This window comes from Strigops habroptila, chromosome Z, assembly GCF_004027225.2.
Source record: "Strigops habroptila isolate Jane chromosome Z, bStrHab1.2.pri, whole genome shotgun sequence".
Taxonomy (NCBI): Eukaryota; Metazoa; Chordata; class Aves; order Psittaciformes; family Psittacidae; genus Strigops; species Strigops habroptila.
Window position 1 is genome coordinate 74012018 of NC_044302.2, and position 18312 is coordinate 74030329.

At 44.7% G+C, this 18312-nt stretch overlaps 1 protein-coding gene across 1 annotated transcript in view; it reads right to left on the minus strand.

The window, feature by feature from the left end:
• DMRT1 (doublesex and mab-3 related transcription factor 1) overlaps positions 1-13234 on the minus strand; it is a 56580-nt gene extending 43346 nt beyond the window's left edge. The window contains exons 1-2 of the mRNA XM_030512958.1: positions 12941-13234; positions 10047-10230 (exon numbers count right to left, since the gene is read on the minus strand). Coding sequence (XP_030368818.1) covers positions 10047-10230; positions 12941-13225 — 469 coding nt within the window. The 5' untranslated portion in view covers positions 13226-13234. The remainder of the gene's footprint in view (positions 1-10046; positions 10231-12940) is intronic.
• Between the last annotated feature and the right edge of the window lie 5078 nt (positions 13235-18312).

Sequence of the window (18312 nt, forward strand, 5' to 3'; positions counted from 1 at the left end):
ATCACAGCTATGTCTCGCCCAGGCGCTTACCATCTGCAAACTCTTACCACTCTTTCCACCTCCTACCAGCACCCCAAGACAATACAAGCAGCCATTGCACCTTTCCTGCTGCAGCTCGCTGACAGCCAGGGCAGAGTCCCAGTGTCCCCCAACACCCCTCGCTGGACAAAGCCGCTGAACCACGAGTTCAGCCGGCACCATTAACAAGGAGCAGGCATAATGGCAGCAGTGTCTGCAGGCACAGGGCATGTGTCCTGGGGGCAGGAGATGGCTGTATCCACCAAGACACCAATGTCTGTGCTGTCCTGCTTCTCAGGGATTACTCCACTGCCAGAACAATACTCATTTTTACCCCAAAGGAATAGTATTACTTTTTTTCTCCCCTCTAGGAATAACTCCGGAGTGGTCATTTGAGCTAAGCAGAGAAAGCTTTTCTAGTTCCACCTATGAAGGGCTAAACCAGTCCTAAGTGGGACAGCACATCTTACCAAGAACAACATGTGACAGAAGGAGACACCCTAGGATAACGGTTATGCAGCAGGGACTGCATATTTCAAGAAAACCTGGGAGATACCGGAATGAAAGTTATTTGTTATCATCTCGCTTGAGCTCCAACTTAACCAACTTGTTGCACCCAACACACAAGCTTTTAACGGGATTCTGCATCTGCATGCTGCTTCTGTTCACATCAAAACCTATCCCATGAAATGACACAGAAAATTTCACTTGAGCTGACAAAGGCACAAAATGATTTGGAACAATCATACTGGAGATTAATTACATCTTAGATAAGCAGGTCACTAAAGGGCAAAAAAAGTCACTGTCTCTCACTCCAGGACATGTTTCCTTGTTTTCTAATAATTTGTGTGTCTCCTGCCTAAGCCCTTCCAAGATAAAGCCTAGGCGTGCAGGTCCAGACCACGGCTAAAGCCCCACCACTAGCTATAAAGAGAAACTTAGGGAATAGTGTGAATGGGGCAAACAGATGCAATACCTTCTTCACTCCCTCTCCTAGCCTTCCATTGCTTTTTGGCTCAGTGATGCTCCCAAGCCTGGTGGGTGTGCCTACTTAATAACCACCAACAATCTCCCCTCCAATATCCATTTTAAGCCTACTGTGCAGTATGCACAATGTCCCCAGGGAAGAAATCTCACTAGTTACACAAGCACCTCAGCAGTGTCAGCCACAGAAGACACCAAACCTCCTTCCCATCACCACACATGTGCCTGGAAGGGCGGTACCAGTCCTTGGTCATCCTCTTCTACTAACATTCAGCATAGTATCCTTTGTGGACACCAGCTCCTCTGCAGTGACAATGTTTCCGGGGGACAGACTCCTCTGGTTTTCACTTCTGGTATGGGTTAAAGCGGCTCTTGCCTGCACATGAGCGATCGTCCAACCAAGCCTTCTCACAGTGCACTTTTGTTTTCTGCACTGTTTGCCAGTCTGTGCACCTTTCTGCCACCTAGCAAGATGAACGGTGACAATTCCAGGCTTGCTTCCAAGGTATCACTGGGACGACCACACAGTTTATAGCCAAAAGCAGGTCCCTGTGAGATGTCTCCAGAATCACCATCATGTCGATTCCCCACTCAGACTGATAGGATCATCCTTCTTAAAACCATGTAACACATACAATATTGATTTTCTGTCAATTCAGTTTCCTAATCAAGATCTCAAGGGATACAAAAATCAAATGCTTCACATAATCTGATTGCATCCATATGTCATTTTGTCAAGCAATTTTTGTAATGATTACTAACTTGGCAGAATCTTTTACCCATAAACTTCTGTTAATTCACATTGCGTGAGCATCCTTTAACAGCTGCATTTCTCCCCCTCCTGCACATTTCAGTTTGCTGCACACTGTTCCACTGTTTTCATGAAAGAGGATGTCAGGCTGATGGATTTATAGCCACCCATCCTACCACACTCACTTTTCTTAAATACTGGCATGACATCAGCTTTCCAGGCCTTAGGAATTTCTCCAGTGTTAAAACACTTAGTGGAAATCAGCATTAATGGACCAGGGAGATTCTCAGCCAATTCGTCTGTTGGGTTTGGTTTGGTTTGGGTTTTGTTGGTTTTTTTTTTTAAATACTGCATTAACTGCATAACTGCTGATTTCAATTACTGCTGGAAATGAAAGCAGAATGTCACCATCTCCATATAGAGCAGTATCATCTGCCTTTTTTTCAAAGCAAAGATCAGAAAAAAAATATTAAGCATTTCTCCCTCTCTTCCTCACATAGAATTGTTTTCCCACAAAGGGTCAAATAACTGTTAACTCTGTGTATGTGTGTTCCTAATGAAATTCCAAGTCCCTCTCAATTTTAAGATTTTCAGTTAATTATAAGCTTCATACAAAACAGTATTCTTTTAAAGAAAAAATGTGATTTGGGATAAGAAAAAAAAACCACCAAGGAAGGAGAAATCCCATCCAGAAGACTGAAGCTTGGCATAGTAAGTTTCACAGTCATACGCACAACCCCAATCCAGCTCTAGCTAAGAAGAGTTGAAATACCACGAATTTTAGTGGAACTGAAGAAGGTACATTTTGTTCACATTAATAAAAATGATCTGCTGCAAACACCTAGCATGCAACTTAAAAATCCTTCTAATATGTCTGAAGAGTAACACTTAAAAAATAATTTTTATTTCCACAATTACTGCACGCTTCAGGCCCTCAATAAACATGTCTACAGCAGCAAATTCCACTTTCAACATCTTCTGGCACTGACTAGAGCAAAGTAGTTGATCCTTTTATATGAGCTGGGCAGTAATGCTTGTTCTTTCCTTACTTGCACTTTTGGTCTTTATAATACAGCTTTAGTGAGTCTATTCAAATATTTATCAGCAAAAAAAGAATGGCTTTAGTAAAGAAAAAGCACTCAAAATCTTTGAACATGGCTTTGAATCTGTGAAGATGCAAGGCATTATTCCAATGCTCCCGCATATCTTTGTTCATGCTGAACTGAGGCAGCAGGTTTATTTGCATATCTAAAATTATTAGCATGCGTGACAGCTAACAGGATCAGAACCAATAAAATTAGTGCTTCAGAAAATTAGAAGCATGAGAAACAAGTGCCATTTCCAATCTTCAGTATAACAGCTGGGAGTATGTCTACTATATGTGCACATATATGTGTATACATGTTATCATTCATCTTGAGATACCTGATTCAAGAAAGAAATTTACAAACATTTAACTCATTGCATTCAGACATCCAACATGCTACTCAAATGTGCAATGGAGCCAAACTAAAAATCAACTTTGAAAAAAAGAAGGTGGAAGAAATTAAAAGAGAAAAGGAATTAGGAAAGAAACCACATTTCTAGACAGTGATGGAAAACAGCCCAGACACCTGCAGGCGCAAAGAAGCAAACTGAGAGGAGGAGAAAGAAACTCAGTGTGGATTAAATGTAAGGAGATTTAAGTCATTAACAAGAGATCAAAGAGAACATTACAAGGGAGAGAAGGCTTTACAAGTGTCTGAGATAGGAGACCTTGGAGAAAATATGACTGGGTTAAAATCATTACGGCTCACACTAAAAATAATAAAGGGAGTAGGATGATGGTTGGAATTAGCTGGAGTCCCTGCTTGGTTATAAGCTGTATGATGACAGAAACCCAAAAGGTTTCAAAAAAAGACCAACCAGAAATAACAGGAGGGCTTTTCACTCTGTTGGCCTAATATGTGGTGGAAAAATGAATACCAAGAGTGGTAAAGAACTGCTGCAGACATCCACGGGGTCTCGGCAAGTAAGCAAAAATCACATGCATGTGCATCACTTTTGTACACAATAGCCAGTGCTGCATGGATGCAACAACATTTGCACTCATAAAATCTGCTTCCATGCAAATGATCGTTAGCATGATTGCTAATGAATTTTTTTCATGCACAGCTGATAGACAGAAATGCACAGCAACTAGAACAACAGTGGTTTACATCAGCTGAGGTTCAGTTGTGACCAGAAACACAGGCATCCAAGTCAGCAACTTGTGGCCTAACCTGTAAACAACAGAAATAGTATGAAGAGAGACTACTGACAGGAACTGAAAAAAATTAAATCAAAAATCAAATGAAGTAATTAGGCATCCAATCTCACCACAAAGGAAGAGAAGCTCAGTGCTTAACTGACTCCACAAGCTCTTCAACAGAACATAGGACAGAAGTGCATGAATCATGTTTGTTCTTAAGTAACTGAGCTATTCACAACTACAACTAAGACTAGCAGGTGTACTAAAACTCAGGAGAAAGTTTAGCAAAGTACAGGAAAAGAACAAAGAAAAAAAAAAAAGACGAGGAATTAGAAGCAGCATATGATAAGCATGCCTACAAAAGAAACCTTCAAAACTGCACTTTAGTTCCCACATCATTACGTGACAAATCTACTGAAAATGGAAAATGGGCCATCAGGCTGAATTAGGAAATTAGTTGACAAATAAAGTGAATGAAAGCAATATTCAAGGTATAAGCAAGCATGTGAAAAAAAGAAAACCCAAGAAATCACGCTACTTAAGGAAGCGTGCAGTACTCCTTCACTCCCCACTTAGATCTTTTCTAAAAGCAAAAAGAAAGCCCCACACATTCAGATAAGTCGTAACTGTTTCAAGGACACAGAAGGAACAAGAGTTTAGCTGCAGATAGTGTAATAATGTGCCCACGGATAGAAAATTCTTAGTACATCTTCTGTTCCTGCTCCATTCCTTATCTCAGTGTTCATAATGACAAACGGAAAGCACAAGCTGGCACAGATAACTCTCCAAACGTGAATGTACATATGCAAATGCCAGAGTGATGGAGGAAGAGCTTCCAAGGCACAAAGAACAATAGGGGCTGCCCACCAGCCACACTGGCCTTCGGTGGGAAGAGAAGCCCAAGCAGCAAGGTGCCAGGACAGTGTACACCGTGAAGCCTGGCCAGGACACAGCAACCACCACTCAGCAGGGACTTTGCTTAACCAGTAGCTCTATGTCTGGACATCACACCTGGTGTGAGAAGAGTTGCAGAAAGATGCTGCAATCACGGAAAGCCCCAGGGTGAAAACTGGGGCCTTTTTTTTGGAACAAAATCTATTCCCAGTTCTTTAGGAGAAAAAAGCTCTTCTGTAATGTGAAAGAAGGATGGAGATACCTGCTGAGCTGCCTGTGGATTTTCACCTCCACCCCTCCGGCCAAAACGTGGTCAGAGAAACCCTGGGGCTGAGCAGCCCTTCTCTCTCACAGTATGCACATCTGGGTAGGTCATGGTCGATCCCACAGCACCCCTGCTTCCCTGGTAACGCTGCAGAAAGCTCTCCCCAGCCCCTGCCTCTGCATGAGCCCCACAGTACCACATGCACAGAAAAAGAAAAGCAATCTTCTCTGAGGTTTTCCGAATCTCTTTTACACTAGAATTTATTTTTAAACTTCCACTAAAGCTTCAGACAGGACTGAAATCCTGAACGGGAAAAAAACCCACCTTCTTCATTTAGAGACTTAACTCCGAAAACTGCCACTAGTCCTACCTGTTTCACCAGCACAATAGAAATACCATACTTTTGGCAGAGTCTGTGCCTCACTGAATAAACACCTACAGCACTTCAGACATTAGTTCAGTTAGAACACGGACACTGACACACACACACACGTACACATACACATGAAGCTGCAGAGCCGATGGACAAATATTGCTTGAAAGGAGGAGGAGGAAAACTGCAAGCTTTGCAAGCTGCAGGCCCCAGAACTACTGGAGAATTAACTGGAAACATCTAGTCAGGGATGCAGAACCCTGTAACATTATGATTTATTTAGCAGTCCAACAATGGCCATAGGCAATGAATAATACAGGAGATGACAAAGCTGCAGGAGATTTCCGTCATCTAGTTTAATCTGCACATTGATCAGAGTTTACCCCGATATTAATCAGTTGAGATCGTAACCTAACACACTCTTAAACACCTCTCCTGATTATGCTTCACTTACCCCCTTGTCCTTATACAGGTCACTCCATTGCTAATTGCACTTCTAGTTAGGAGAAAAAGTGTCTACTGTCTAATTTAATTTTGTCTTTTAGTTTCAAGCCGTTGCTCCTTGTTATGCTGTCTCAAGCACTGTAAATAATCCCTCCCCCTCCTCCATATTATTACCTCTCAAATTTTTATAGACTGTTATATCCACCCTTAGTCTCCTTTTCTACAAGCCGTACATCATTTTTGTCACCCTTCCCTCTATCCTTTCAGATTTATCTATGTCCTTTTATAATGAGATGCTCAAAACTCCTTTGCAGCGTTCCCAAGTACGGTGAAACCAAAGCAATGGAGAGAGGCAGAAACACCACCCTTGCTTCTCAAATGCCCCCCTTGCTTCTCAAGCAATGCCTTTTTAAACAGCTCTGAGCAAAACACAAGTGATTTCAGTAGGAACTGAAAATTACAAAGCCATGGCCACTACGCTGTGGAGTGCTTTGTTCATCACATAGCTATTACAGTTCAGAAACTGAAAAAGCCTGTTAGGAGAGAGTCTTCTTTTAAACCAAGGAAAAATTGTTCAAAACAGATGACTCCCTGAATATTTACTTAGTCCAGCTGGAAGACATTTAATAACTGAGAAAATAGCCATACAGGCAGAAGACCACCTCCAGCAACTGCTTCCCAGTACAAAGTCTAACTTGTTCTGTGGAAATAGTGCCAATGCAAGGGAAGTAAGATTGCTCACAAACTCTTTACATGAGGCATATGCACATGTGATTCTTCTCTCATTTTAACTGCAACCAGCTAAAGAAAAACAGATGATCATGGATGGAAAGGTATTTGTTATTCACAGGTGAAGGATGCAAAACTTACTTCTTTGCCAGCTCTGTAATCCAGTAAAGAAACCATGTTCGACTATGCTCTTTACTTCTGAAAACAGAGATTTGTTGGCTGTGGGTGAAGCTGGGGAAAAGCACCAGGAAGCAATGGATGGGGCTGCTTGGCTCCTGGTATTGGAGGACAGTTGGCAGGACCAGGAGGCAGCCAGCAACTACATCTGGTGAAGAAGTAGTAGTGGGTGCAGCAGGAGAAAATCATCATTAGAAACTAAGAAGGAGACAAAGGCAAAAGGAATAAGCAGGATGATGGACGAGTAACCCCTGAAGACCCACCAAGAGCGCCGAAGACATGCAGCCACCATGTGAGTCCTCGCAGAGGCAGGCAAAGCAGCTATTGCTTCTCCTTATTGCTCAGCCCTTCTGAGGCTGCTGCCACCCGAACTAGCAATCCTCTCTGCCACCTGTCAGCCCCCATGATGCTAATTTTCTGTTGAAATCGTACTGCAGATGTAGTCATTGAGTGTTTTTAGTCAAAAGAGTCAGCCTGGCAAATACTGAGTGGTATTGAGTCTGGCTGAACTTCAAATTTCAGTATGTTGTCTCAGTATCAATACAGAAAAGTAGGCATTTCACAGGTTCTCAGGGAAGTTTAGTTGGAAAAGACCTCTGGAGGCAAGCTGGCCCAAACTCCTCACAGCAGGGCCAGCTTCCCAGACGGGTCATGTTGTTTGAGGACCATCCAGCGGAGTTTTGAGTCTCTCCAAGTATGGAGGCTCCACAGCCTCTCTGAGCAAACCATTCCAATGTTTAAGCACTCTCACAGTGAAATGTCCATGGCAGCTTCCTCATGTTGTCCATCAGTTGACTAATATGAGACTTTTCTGACAAAACTGAAATTCTCACAGCATGTAAGAGTATACTGTAAAGACTTAAAAGGACTTCCTTTCGAAAAGAAAATTTCTTCCCTTTTAAAAAACAGGCCATGTTATATTCCAATTATAGTAACTTTTTTTTTGTATCTCATTATCTATGCAGCATAACATCTGCAAGGTCATGGCATCCATTTTGGAAATCACAATACAGTGTCATGGAAAAGGTCAATGCAAAAGATAACACCAAAAAAGCAAAGAAGAGTAAAGGAGGCAAGGTATAGTTTTCAAAGGCATCCAGGGCATTGCAAGTTCAAGGGGATCTCAGTACCATCACTCATTAGGCATAGTTATTACTGCTGACCCCACTACAGTCTGTATTTATGAACAGATAAAAACCCATCTGTTCCTCAAGGAGTTTCAAAGTGAAGGCAGCACCTACTTAAAGAAATGTAGAAAGAACACTATTTTGTTTCCATCACACATAATAAATGTAGCAAAGGGAAATAACAAGTGAAAGCTTATTACTCACAATTGCTGACAAGGATGTTTACTTTGTCAACCAGTGATACTACAAAGGCACCCGAGTAACACCATCCACTAATGGTCATTTCAAAGCCAATGGGAAATTGACCACCAGAGAGCATAGGAGCTGGCATTTAGCATCATACAATAATCCTGTCTATATGGGATGCTTCTAAATTAGGCCAACATGAGTGCAGAGCAGCAGAAAGACATTGAGGTGCTGAAGTGGGTCCAGAAATGGGCAACGAAACTGGTAAAGGGTCTGGAGAATAAGTTTGATGAGGAACAGGGTTTTACAAACTGAGTATGTCTGAAAGGCATGTTTTAAATGCCTCACCATAGTCTTTTTCTGAGTTTTACACACTAGTTAACTTAGCAAGATGTACTTACCCTACAGAAGGAAAGGCAATTACTTTAGATGCCCTGGGATCACGATTTTTTGCTGCTCTGTACAACTAAATGGCCTTTGCTCTCAGTAACCCACAACTTTTAAAAGAGTAAATGCACAAAATTTGATTGGAAGAGTTTTTCTGCTAATGCTCTCCGATCATGATCTGCTCCCTTCCAAACATCTGGCAGACTCCCAGTCTGCTTTTGAGTGTGGAAGATATGTTCCATCCAAAGTAAAGATGTTTTCCAAGTCTTACATGGTAAATGTACAACCCTCCGCATTAAGACCATGATAATTCATTTTTCCCCTTTTCAAAAACAGCATGTCACGAAGGGATCTGAAAAAATGTCTCTGGCCTCTCCAGGTGTCACAGTATTTGTGATCTGCCAATAAAATGAATACAGCAAGGAAAGTCTCTCTGGCACTATGTCTGATTCGTGTGACTCTTTCACTCGTTACTCCTCTGCTGGCTAACAATGCTCTGCATGATGGGAGTTTAAAAGAAGAACCGCTCTTGTGAAGCCAAAACCTTACAGGAGGAACAGAATTACCACTGTCAAAGCCATCTCTTGCCCAGTTTAATGCATGTTGTACAGGGGATGCTGCACTCCCAGGAGCCACCGGTTCCCCTGGGGCTTGCAGGGAGCTGCTGACCTCCCCTACCACAAAGGGTTTTGCTTTCTGCCTGCCTTAATGATTATTGTAAACTCTTGCAATATCAGCACCTCTGCCTACCGAAGTAAGACACTGTGACACTTGCTCCAACAGGGTCTCGTTTTGCTTGCTGTTGAGGATACCAGTAAAACGATAAAAAAACAATACAAGAATCCTTTGAGTACCTGGTCCTGAAACAACCTGACACCTAAACCAAGAACTTCATGTCACATCACGCCTGGCAGTTTCCTATCTAAGATCTTTATATGCTAAAAAAAAAGAAAGCATCAGAATACTTAATCCGTATTCCTCACTGAAAAATCAGACTTTCCAGCATTTTCTGTAGTTCATCACACCTGGCCAGAATACACAAAAGTACATCAAGTCATATAAGGTGGGTAGCTCTTTGCTGCTGGGGTTAATCCCATTACTTACATACTTGGTTCCTATACAGTGCTGAAAACTCCAGTTTTCAAGAGGATACACAGTCGGACAACTGGGGAAAGAGCACATGTTTTGGGAGAAAGGAGAAAAGCTCCTCATAAATCTCCACCTGCAAATACACACCTTATTGAAGTCAGTTACATTGCCAGTCTACACCAAACTAATTTTGATTTTCAAGCAAAAATAATCAATTAAGACATGAAAGACTTATGCTGGGTTCTTCCCTTTGGCTAACCATACTAACACTGCAACACTACTCTTGGAGAGGGACTCTCCATAGCCCCACTGCTGCAGAGAGGGGAAGAGGCAGGCATAAGCAGTGTTGGCCCTTGCCCGCAGCAGTGACCATTGCTCTCCCAGCACTTTACCTGACGGTGTGCTAGCTGCCACCATGGATGTATTTGTCGAGTGCGTAGGGCTGCTGCTTTCCAACAAGAGACAAGAGCTGCCACCACTGTTCTTCTTCACAAACATCTCAGGAGCGCTGGGCAGGGGCACTGGGTGGCTGATTCCCAGCTCCTCTTCCTGAGCTTGCTGCCTTCTCAGCGCAACCTGGGAACAAGAACACAAGACACAGGGCATGCTCTATGGCTTCAGCACCATTTATAACGGCAACAACAGAAGACTCAAACTCAAGGCCGTTTTTGACTCTTGGTACTACAGTGTTGATGTTACTGCCTGCGGGTAGAGGAGAATATAAAGGAGGTTATAAGGCTATTTAAAACCACCTGTTTTGGTGCCCAAACACACACAAACCAACCTATGAAATGCTAGTGCCATATACATCTTCCCCCAGTGACACCACATGAAGAGGTATTAAAGCTGACCGCACTCAACTGACACAGTTGCTCTTGGGCAAAGCATACTGTGAAAAATGTGGTCTTTACCCTCCCCTGTGCTCATACACAGCTCCTGGGCATACAAAAATCACCAGCTTCCAGGACTCCGCTGTGCCTCTTCACCAATATAAAGCAGCTCTTCGTGAAGGCTTATACCTGCAATTTACTGCTCTGTACAAGCCTGCTGGGCTTCCTCGCAGAAGGCTCTTTCTTTGCGAGAAATCTATCATTTCAAGGAAATTTCAGTGCACAGTACACTGTGCACAGACACCCATCACTGAAGAAGCACAGCAAACATGGGGAACCATTCTGCAAGCATCTCAGCCAGCATCACACGTATTGCAGTTAGCTGGCTGGTCCTGGAGCAGTGGGAGCTCCCCATTTCTTTCCCAACACTGGTGATGTTCCAAAGTCTAGCAAGCACTAGCCAAGCGCCCAGGCACAAGGTAGTCTGGACATGGGTGCAGAGAAACCATATTGGTTGCTTACTGAATATGCAGAGGACCCCTTCTGCCTCATCTGAACTAGCAGATCAGTTTTGCACAGCTGCCAAGTTGTGATACATGTCCAGGGGGTATAGACAACAGTGGGGGCTTCACAGCTACCTAACCTACAACTTGCCAGGTGACTGATTTGCATGAGTATTTGAACCTTGGAAATCCATCCCAGATTACAGACTGGGATCATGCACTTTTCTTGCAGGAAATTCTCCTGGGTAACTTGGACAGGCCCTCCCTGCATTTCTGCATTCAACAGCAACATTTTTCTAACACAGATGCACAATAAATACCATTAGAGAAATTAATAATAGCTCTTGCAATAGAGACATCCCAAACAGGAGGTGCAGACTTGCAAATACCATGGGTAACTTTGACTTCACAAACCAATAACCTTGACCTGTAAAATTCCACCAGTGCCAAGGGGCTTATTGCAGAAATATATCAGAAGGGGGAAAGACAGACTTTCAATGTGTAACTCCTACAGAGATAAGGTTTAGTTAGGGAGGTTTCCAAAGCCGCTTTCAAATACTAGGCAGGGAAGAGAAAACCCCCAGGTTTTCTCCAGACCTCCAGAACCCACTAGCAGGAGCAGTCACCACCTGACAGAAGCTGCTGGGCAGCAGCAGAACAGTCTGTGCAGAAGGGGACAGTTGTGTAGGGAACACCCCATTTCGTGCTCCCTCCCCCAACACAGGTGCCAAAGGGATTCGTGTTTATTATTCCCTGGTTCGCAGCAGGCAGAGAACGCTCATGTAACTTGGGATATAATAGCAATTTCTGGACTGCCATGAAACTGTCAAGGAGGAATTATTTAAATGAATGAAAGCTCCCAGTGGGTTCGGAGGAGCATTTAGCATAACTGCATTGAATAATTAAATAAAAGGCAGGAGAATTTAATGCAACGTTTTTAAAGTTTTTAAAGTCAGTGGAACGCTGATTTTATGTGAGATCTCAAAGTTCCGAGCACACATTAATTGCAAACTGACGGTGGGTCTGATACCACTGCCTTCACTTGCACAAGCAGTGCTAATGCCTTGCAACTAATTTGTCTGCAGAGGACTATTTGCGCGAACGACAACGCCCAACCCCACTCCGGAGGTCAAGCACGCCCGTAGCCATTACACTCCCAGGACTCCTCTTAATGAAGTTTTCCATATAAGGATCATAAGGACTACTACAGCCGTCTTTTACCCTGCCCCGAAAAGTTGTGGCTTCGGCGGGACTACCTAACAAAAAAGTTATTCCTACACAGAACTGGATGCAGCTTGGTTTCTTAGCGAATGCTATTACGTCCACAGTTTTAGGAAGACCCAGTTACACAGCTATTCACAGAGCCGATCTACGCAAAACAAGAACAACGCCGTTAAAAGGAAAAAAAAAAAAAAAAAGAAAAAAGGTAATTTTATAAATGCACTCAACTAAAGCATCAGGAAAAGGAGATACACCGAATCTGAAACCACCACTGGAAAACACTCTGCTAACCAATTACTTGGCTAGATTATTACCTAGTTAAAAACAACTTGGAAGGCGGCAATTTGACATTAGCTGTAGGTCTCGCATGGCAGGATCGCGCAGATGCGGTCAGGTGTGCTCCGAGGTGAGCCCCACGCGCCCGCCGCGGCCGCTGCTAGCTCACCGTGACTTAAACCCTACCTGCCTTCACCGCACCTACCGTTTTTATTTAAAAATATATATATTCATATATATATATTTATATATATCTCTCTCAAAACATTTTATTCCAATAACTGAGGAAGGCGGCGGCGTACCTCCGGCCCGGGCGCACCGCCCCGCCGCCGGTCTCCTGCGGGCACCAGACCCCGCCGGGCGCGGAGCAGCGACCCCACCGCCGGCACCTGCCGGGCGGACAGCCCACCCCGGCCCGGGCAGACCCCGCCGAGGCGGCCGCCCCGCGGGGCTCACCTGCGCTGCCATCACCCGCTGCCGCTCGGCGATCAGGCTGCACTTCTTGCACTGGCAGTCCCGCCACATGCAGAACCGCTTGTGCCCCTTCAGCGGCGAGCAGTAGCCGTGGTTGCGGCAGCGGGCACACTTGGGCAGACGCGGCGGCTTCTTCCCCACCGCGGCGGCGACCCTGTCCGCTGGGGCGGCCGCCATGAGGGCCGCCGCCTTCCCGAAGCCGCCCGCCTTGTCCCCCGACCCCGCGGCGTCCGGGGGCTTGCTGAAGGCCGGGGAGTCACTGGGCATCACGGCGGGCTGGGGGCAGTCGGGCGAGGGGTCGGCGCGGCTCTGCCCTGCCCCGTCCCTTCCCGTCCCGTCCCGCCACCCCGCGCGTTTTGGCGGGCGGCAGCAGCCGGGCGTCGCCCCTCCCGCCGCGCCCCCCCACCCCTCGGGCGGCCGGTGCGGCTGCGAAGCCCTCTCTCCGCCGCGTGGCAGGCGCTGGGGTGGGGGAGCGGCCACCCCCATCTCCCCGCTCCTCCCTCCGGCCAGACCGGCCTGCGCGGCCCCACGGCGGCAACAGGCGGCTGTTGCCCCGGCCACGCAACACGTCCGTCGGGTGCACAGCGGGACGGTGGAGGTGCCCGCGCTGCCCGCAGGTCCCACACGACGAATCGTCCCCGGTCGGAGGCGGCCCGGCGGCAGTCCCGCAGCCCTCCTCCCGCCCTGCCGGGGCAGGGGTAGGCCCGGGCCGTGTCTGTGGAGGTGGCAGAGCAAGCCGGGGTCCACAGCGGGCATGTTTAAGCCGTGTGTTGGCCTGGGTTGGGCAGGCTGCGTTCACATGGCCTGGCCCGGGGAGAGGTGTGACCCCCAAGTGAAACACCCGAGTTGCCGCAGCTCAGCTGCTGTCCTTCGTGGGGCGTCTGGCTCCTCGCTGGAGCAGGTACCGTGCACTCGTGCTCCTAAACGGGTATAACACACTTCGGTGTGTATCTGGGTGGGCAGGCGAGCCCAACAAATAGAGGCAGTGACACCGCGGTGACAACTGGGTAACCAGCACCTCTGGAGCAGGCCTGGACGGCTGGAGCAGGCATGCTCTGCAGAGGAAGATGGGAAGATGCTTTTTCTTTTCTTTCTTACATAGGCTCCCCTTCCAACTTAGCATTGTGTGATTTATAGACCCATGCAGCTCTACAGATATTATTTACAGTATTAATATTTCCTCTGTTACACCTTTAAATCTTTCCAGGCTCAACTTTAGATGACGCTATCTTCATGCTGAAATGAAACTATTGAATTACATCGCAATCTAAGATGAATGACAACTGTCAAATGGGTGACTCAACAGAGATGAAGCAGAAAGTGCCTGAGATTATGTGAGGCTGATTTATAAAGATTGCATAAAGATTTCTATAAGCCCAGCTTCATGACTCAGCATATCAGATGGTAATAAGTTACAGTAGGTAGGAATTTATTTCTGCTAGAAGAAGCCAAGGAAAGCTTCTCCCTCTTTGAGATCAGCTATCTCCCAGCTAATTCTGCTCAAACTGAGCTTCCCTGCCAGAAACAATCAGTGCCTATCCCAGCTTGAAGAAAGCCCCAGATCCTTTCTGCCTGATGCTTTGCATTAGCATTCAGTAAGTTACATTTAAGGAACTTTCTCCTTCATTACAACATTGGAGACATTTATGGCACTTTCCATCCTCCAGAAAGACCATATTAAAACTCTCCTGTTAAGTCGCAGTCGCAAGCTGTCAGATGGTCCTCAAGTGACGTTTGGCACAGTGTTATAACAATCATTCAACTCACAGAAACTGAATTTTTTTCCCTTGCATCACTTTGCTGGGATTGACATTTCTGCTGTCCATAACTGCACATTTTTCTGCAAAAGAGGAGAAGATGAATACAGTATTTAGTGTGGGGGGGGAAAGATTATGATTTGCCTATACACTTAATGGTGCATATCACTGATATTTAAAGAGGTGAACAATGCAGGCTGGCGTGCTTAGCTTCCTCTATTGAAACGTGAAATCCCTCGCTGAATGAAACCAGCTGAGATCTTTGCAGCTCGTAGGGGCATTTGATCAGGTGCTGAAATTGTTGTCTAGGAGTGAGTCTTGAAAGTAAAACTCCAGTTTGTGAAGTTCTGTGTGTGCCTGAGCACACTCACAGGGATGTTTTCAGGTGCTCGCATGCAAGTTGTCTTGAAGACAGTTGAAAATGCAAATTAAAAAGGAAGTGAAAGGAAGCTAAATCAAAAGAATAAGAAAGGCAAAATAAACTAACTGAGGTATGAAAAGGTAGAAGAAAAAGCACATCAGAAATGACAGGAGAAGGAGAAAGAGAAAAACTGGAAGGAGTGAAAAAAGAGAAAACAGAAGAGAGGCACAGTGCATAAAGCAGGCAGAGGCAGACGAAGGAGAAATAGTAGCAGTCACCAGCTGGCTAAATGATTTTTTCACTAGGAACAAAGTGGGACAGCCAAGCTCAGAGAAGAAGTACAAGGTGCAAAAACTGCAACAGTTCCGAGAAGAACATTAATTCAGCTGTCTTTCACATAACTAGTATTTTCTACTTCTGCTTTTCAGGCTAACTGCACAGATCTGTATTATCCATAATGTTAGAGAACCTATTGGTGAGGAACAAAATATTAATGTTGTTAATATCTATCTACTATTTTGTGTTCTGGATGAATACCACCAAAATACCTAGATGCCTGACGAATAAAAGTACATGATCAATCCTTTAATAATGAATTGCTTTGGTTTTGCTGGTTCAAGTTGTACTTCAGGTATGATTTTAGTGTGTAATGTTTGTCTCAATTTTTTTAATGGATATTTTGTGAGGATAGCAACACATTACTGGATTCGACATCCATTGGAGTTACGAAGGAATAGGAGGTGGTTATAAACTGTCAGCAATTCTAACACAAATCAGAGCAATCTCACTGCAAGTCTTCAGGAAATTGTAGTCATTCATTTAATGGAAGTCTGGGCATCTCCAAGTTGAATCTAGTGATGATGTCAGTGACTAAACTGTACTGCAGTTTGCTGGCACCTTTGGAAATAACTGTAATTAATGTTCCTGGTTTTAAAAAAAGAAAAAAGGGCGAAATTACATTTTCACGGTTTTTTTTTTTCTTTTTTTCTGAGTAGCTGATACTTATCCTTTAGCTTTGGCTTTTTTGCACAAGTCTTTAAAGTACAAAATGTCTTCCATTAGTGACAATCTGTTCTTTGCCAATGCGTGTCTGTGGCTCATCCCTTGAACCTTGCAAAAATGTTTTGTTTGCTAATGAGATCATCGTTTTGAGGGACACAAGCTGTGTCCCCAGCACCACGTTTGGCATGACTGAGCATGTCAGTAGAGAGGTCACATATTAAAGAGGGTTCAGTTCTGACACCATTGCCTGGAAACCAAAGACCTTTAGCTTCACGGAAGTCTCCCAGATTGAGTGCATTTAGTAAGTCTGTTTTAGAGATCTGTTACATATGATTCTGGGGTTGGTTTGTTTGTTGCTTTGTTTGGGGTTTTTTGCTTGGGTTTTTTTGGGGGTTTTTTTGTTGGTTTTTTTTTTCTTTTTGAGGTGTTTTGGGTTTGTGTTTTGGTTTGGGGGGTTTTTTATTTGATTTTTTTGTTTGTTTATGTTTTGGGGGATTTTTGTTTGTTTGTTTTGGTTTTTTTTTCTGTCAGTGGGTCAAGCTAGAGGGTTTTTTGCCCCTCTGTTCACAGCCCATTTTTTTGGCTCTCCCAGGTCATTTTACAGACTGTATCACCAAGGCTGGTTGTGGATTCCCAGCAGAGCCTCAGCTGCAGGAGTGGTGAGGGATAGAAAAATCAAGCATTCACACTGCCAGTCCGCATTGTTTGAAATGTCCATAAACACTCTGGACATTTAGAACAAAATGTCAAAGACAGCCAGAAGGAGTCAAGCAGAAGAGGGAAGGCGGTGCCAGCATGTTCTCCTGCGGCACTGGCAGGGGCTGGGAAGCTCCTCGGTGCTGGACTTCAGTGCTTGCCTGCAGCTTTAGGTGTCTTGGCTGCCCCACACCCATCAAGATAGCGGAATAAACAGGTATATAGCTGACCCCATCTCCAGTCCTGGAGCTGTGTTAGTCCACACATGTCATTTACTGATGTAAGTCATCGGCTTGATGTCAGCTGGTCTGCTTGTGCGAGTAGCCTCCCATGCGAACGTAGGTATTTACTGGAGTGACAGACATGATCGTGACAACTAAACGGATTGAGTGATACTTCAGGAAAAATCCAGTAGGTGGCATAAATAAGCCATGCATTTTTTGTAGTTTCGGTTGTATACTTGTGCAGCTCTCCTCTTTCATTCATTCCTTATTTTAAACCTCCTTTAATTTACAGGAAAGCTGAAGCTTTGTCCCCTGGCTCTTGAAAGAGTCCCACAGGCAAAATTCTGTATCCCAGAGGGAGAATTTTCTCAATATTTTCTGGCAGCGTATTGTTGGGGTGGGTTTTGTTTGTTTGTTGCTTTTTATTTGTTTGTGTGTGTGTGTTTCTCTTTCCATATTCATGTTTTTACACTTTCTGTTTCCAGGTTATGCCTCTAGAACTGCCTGCACCGCAACAATAGGTAAGGGTTTCTTCTTAGGACAGATAGATCTGAACCCAAACCTTGCCTTGAAATGCCCAATATTTACAAGAGTTTAAAGTTAGTTAGTCATAGAGTTGCTGTCTCAATCACTTCTCTGTGATACTGTAATAGTGTTGGCACCAGCGGCATTATTCAAGATCAGTAAAATCTGATAAGCTACTGATTGATTACTTTTGCTAAAAGTCCATTCAATCAAGCTGAATCTTTCATTCAGACATAAGATTTCAAAGGTGCTTCATTCTTCTTTGCTGCAAAAAATGTTTCTAGGGCATGGTACCTGTAGGTGTAAGGGAGCCTCGATATGCTACTTGGTTCTCTTCAAACTCCTTTTTCCTTTGCTGTCTTGGTCTCAGGGGCTCATGTTCACTGACTGAACAACCGAAGCAGTTTATACTGCTGCCACCATTTGGCTGTTTGCTGGTTTTCCTCAGTGAGGGTTAGTAAAGGGGATCCGCAGCCTCTCACCAGCGACCTCAGGGGTGTCTTTCTGCATTAGCCCGCAAAGATGCTGTGCCCAGCTCTGCTTGCAAAGACCGCTGGTTGTTTGCCAGGTGGGTTAAAATGTGTACGCTCTTCAGGACCCTCGGTTCATGTTTTCTTTTCTTGATGCAAATCCAGACCCACTGGGAAGATAAGGTGTGACACCCCATCCAGGGGACCCTTCAAAGGGTGCGAGAAGGGATGTTGTCAGGGATGGGGAACAGCGTCAGTTGTATACCAAATTAGGGAACGGGCTGCTACAGCAGGTAATGTGCCTTAATGACCACTGAAA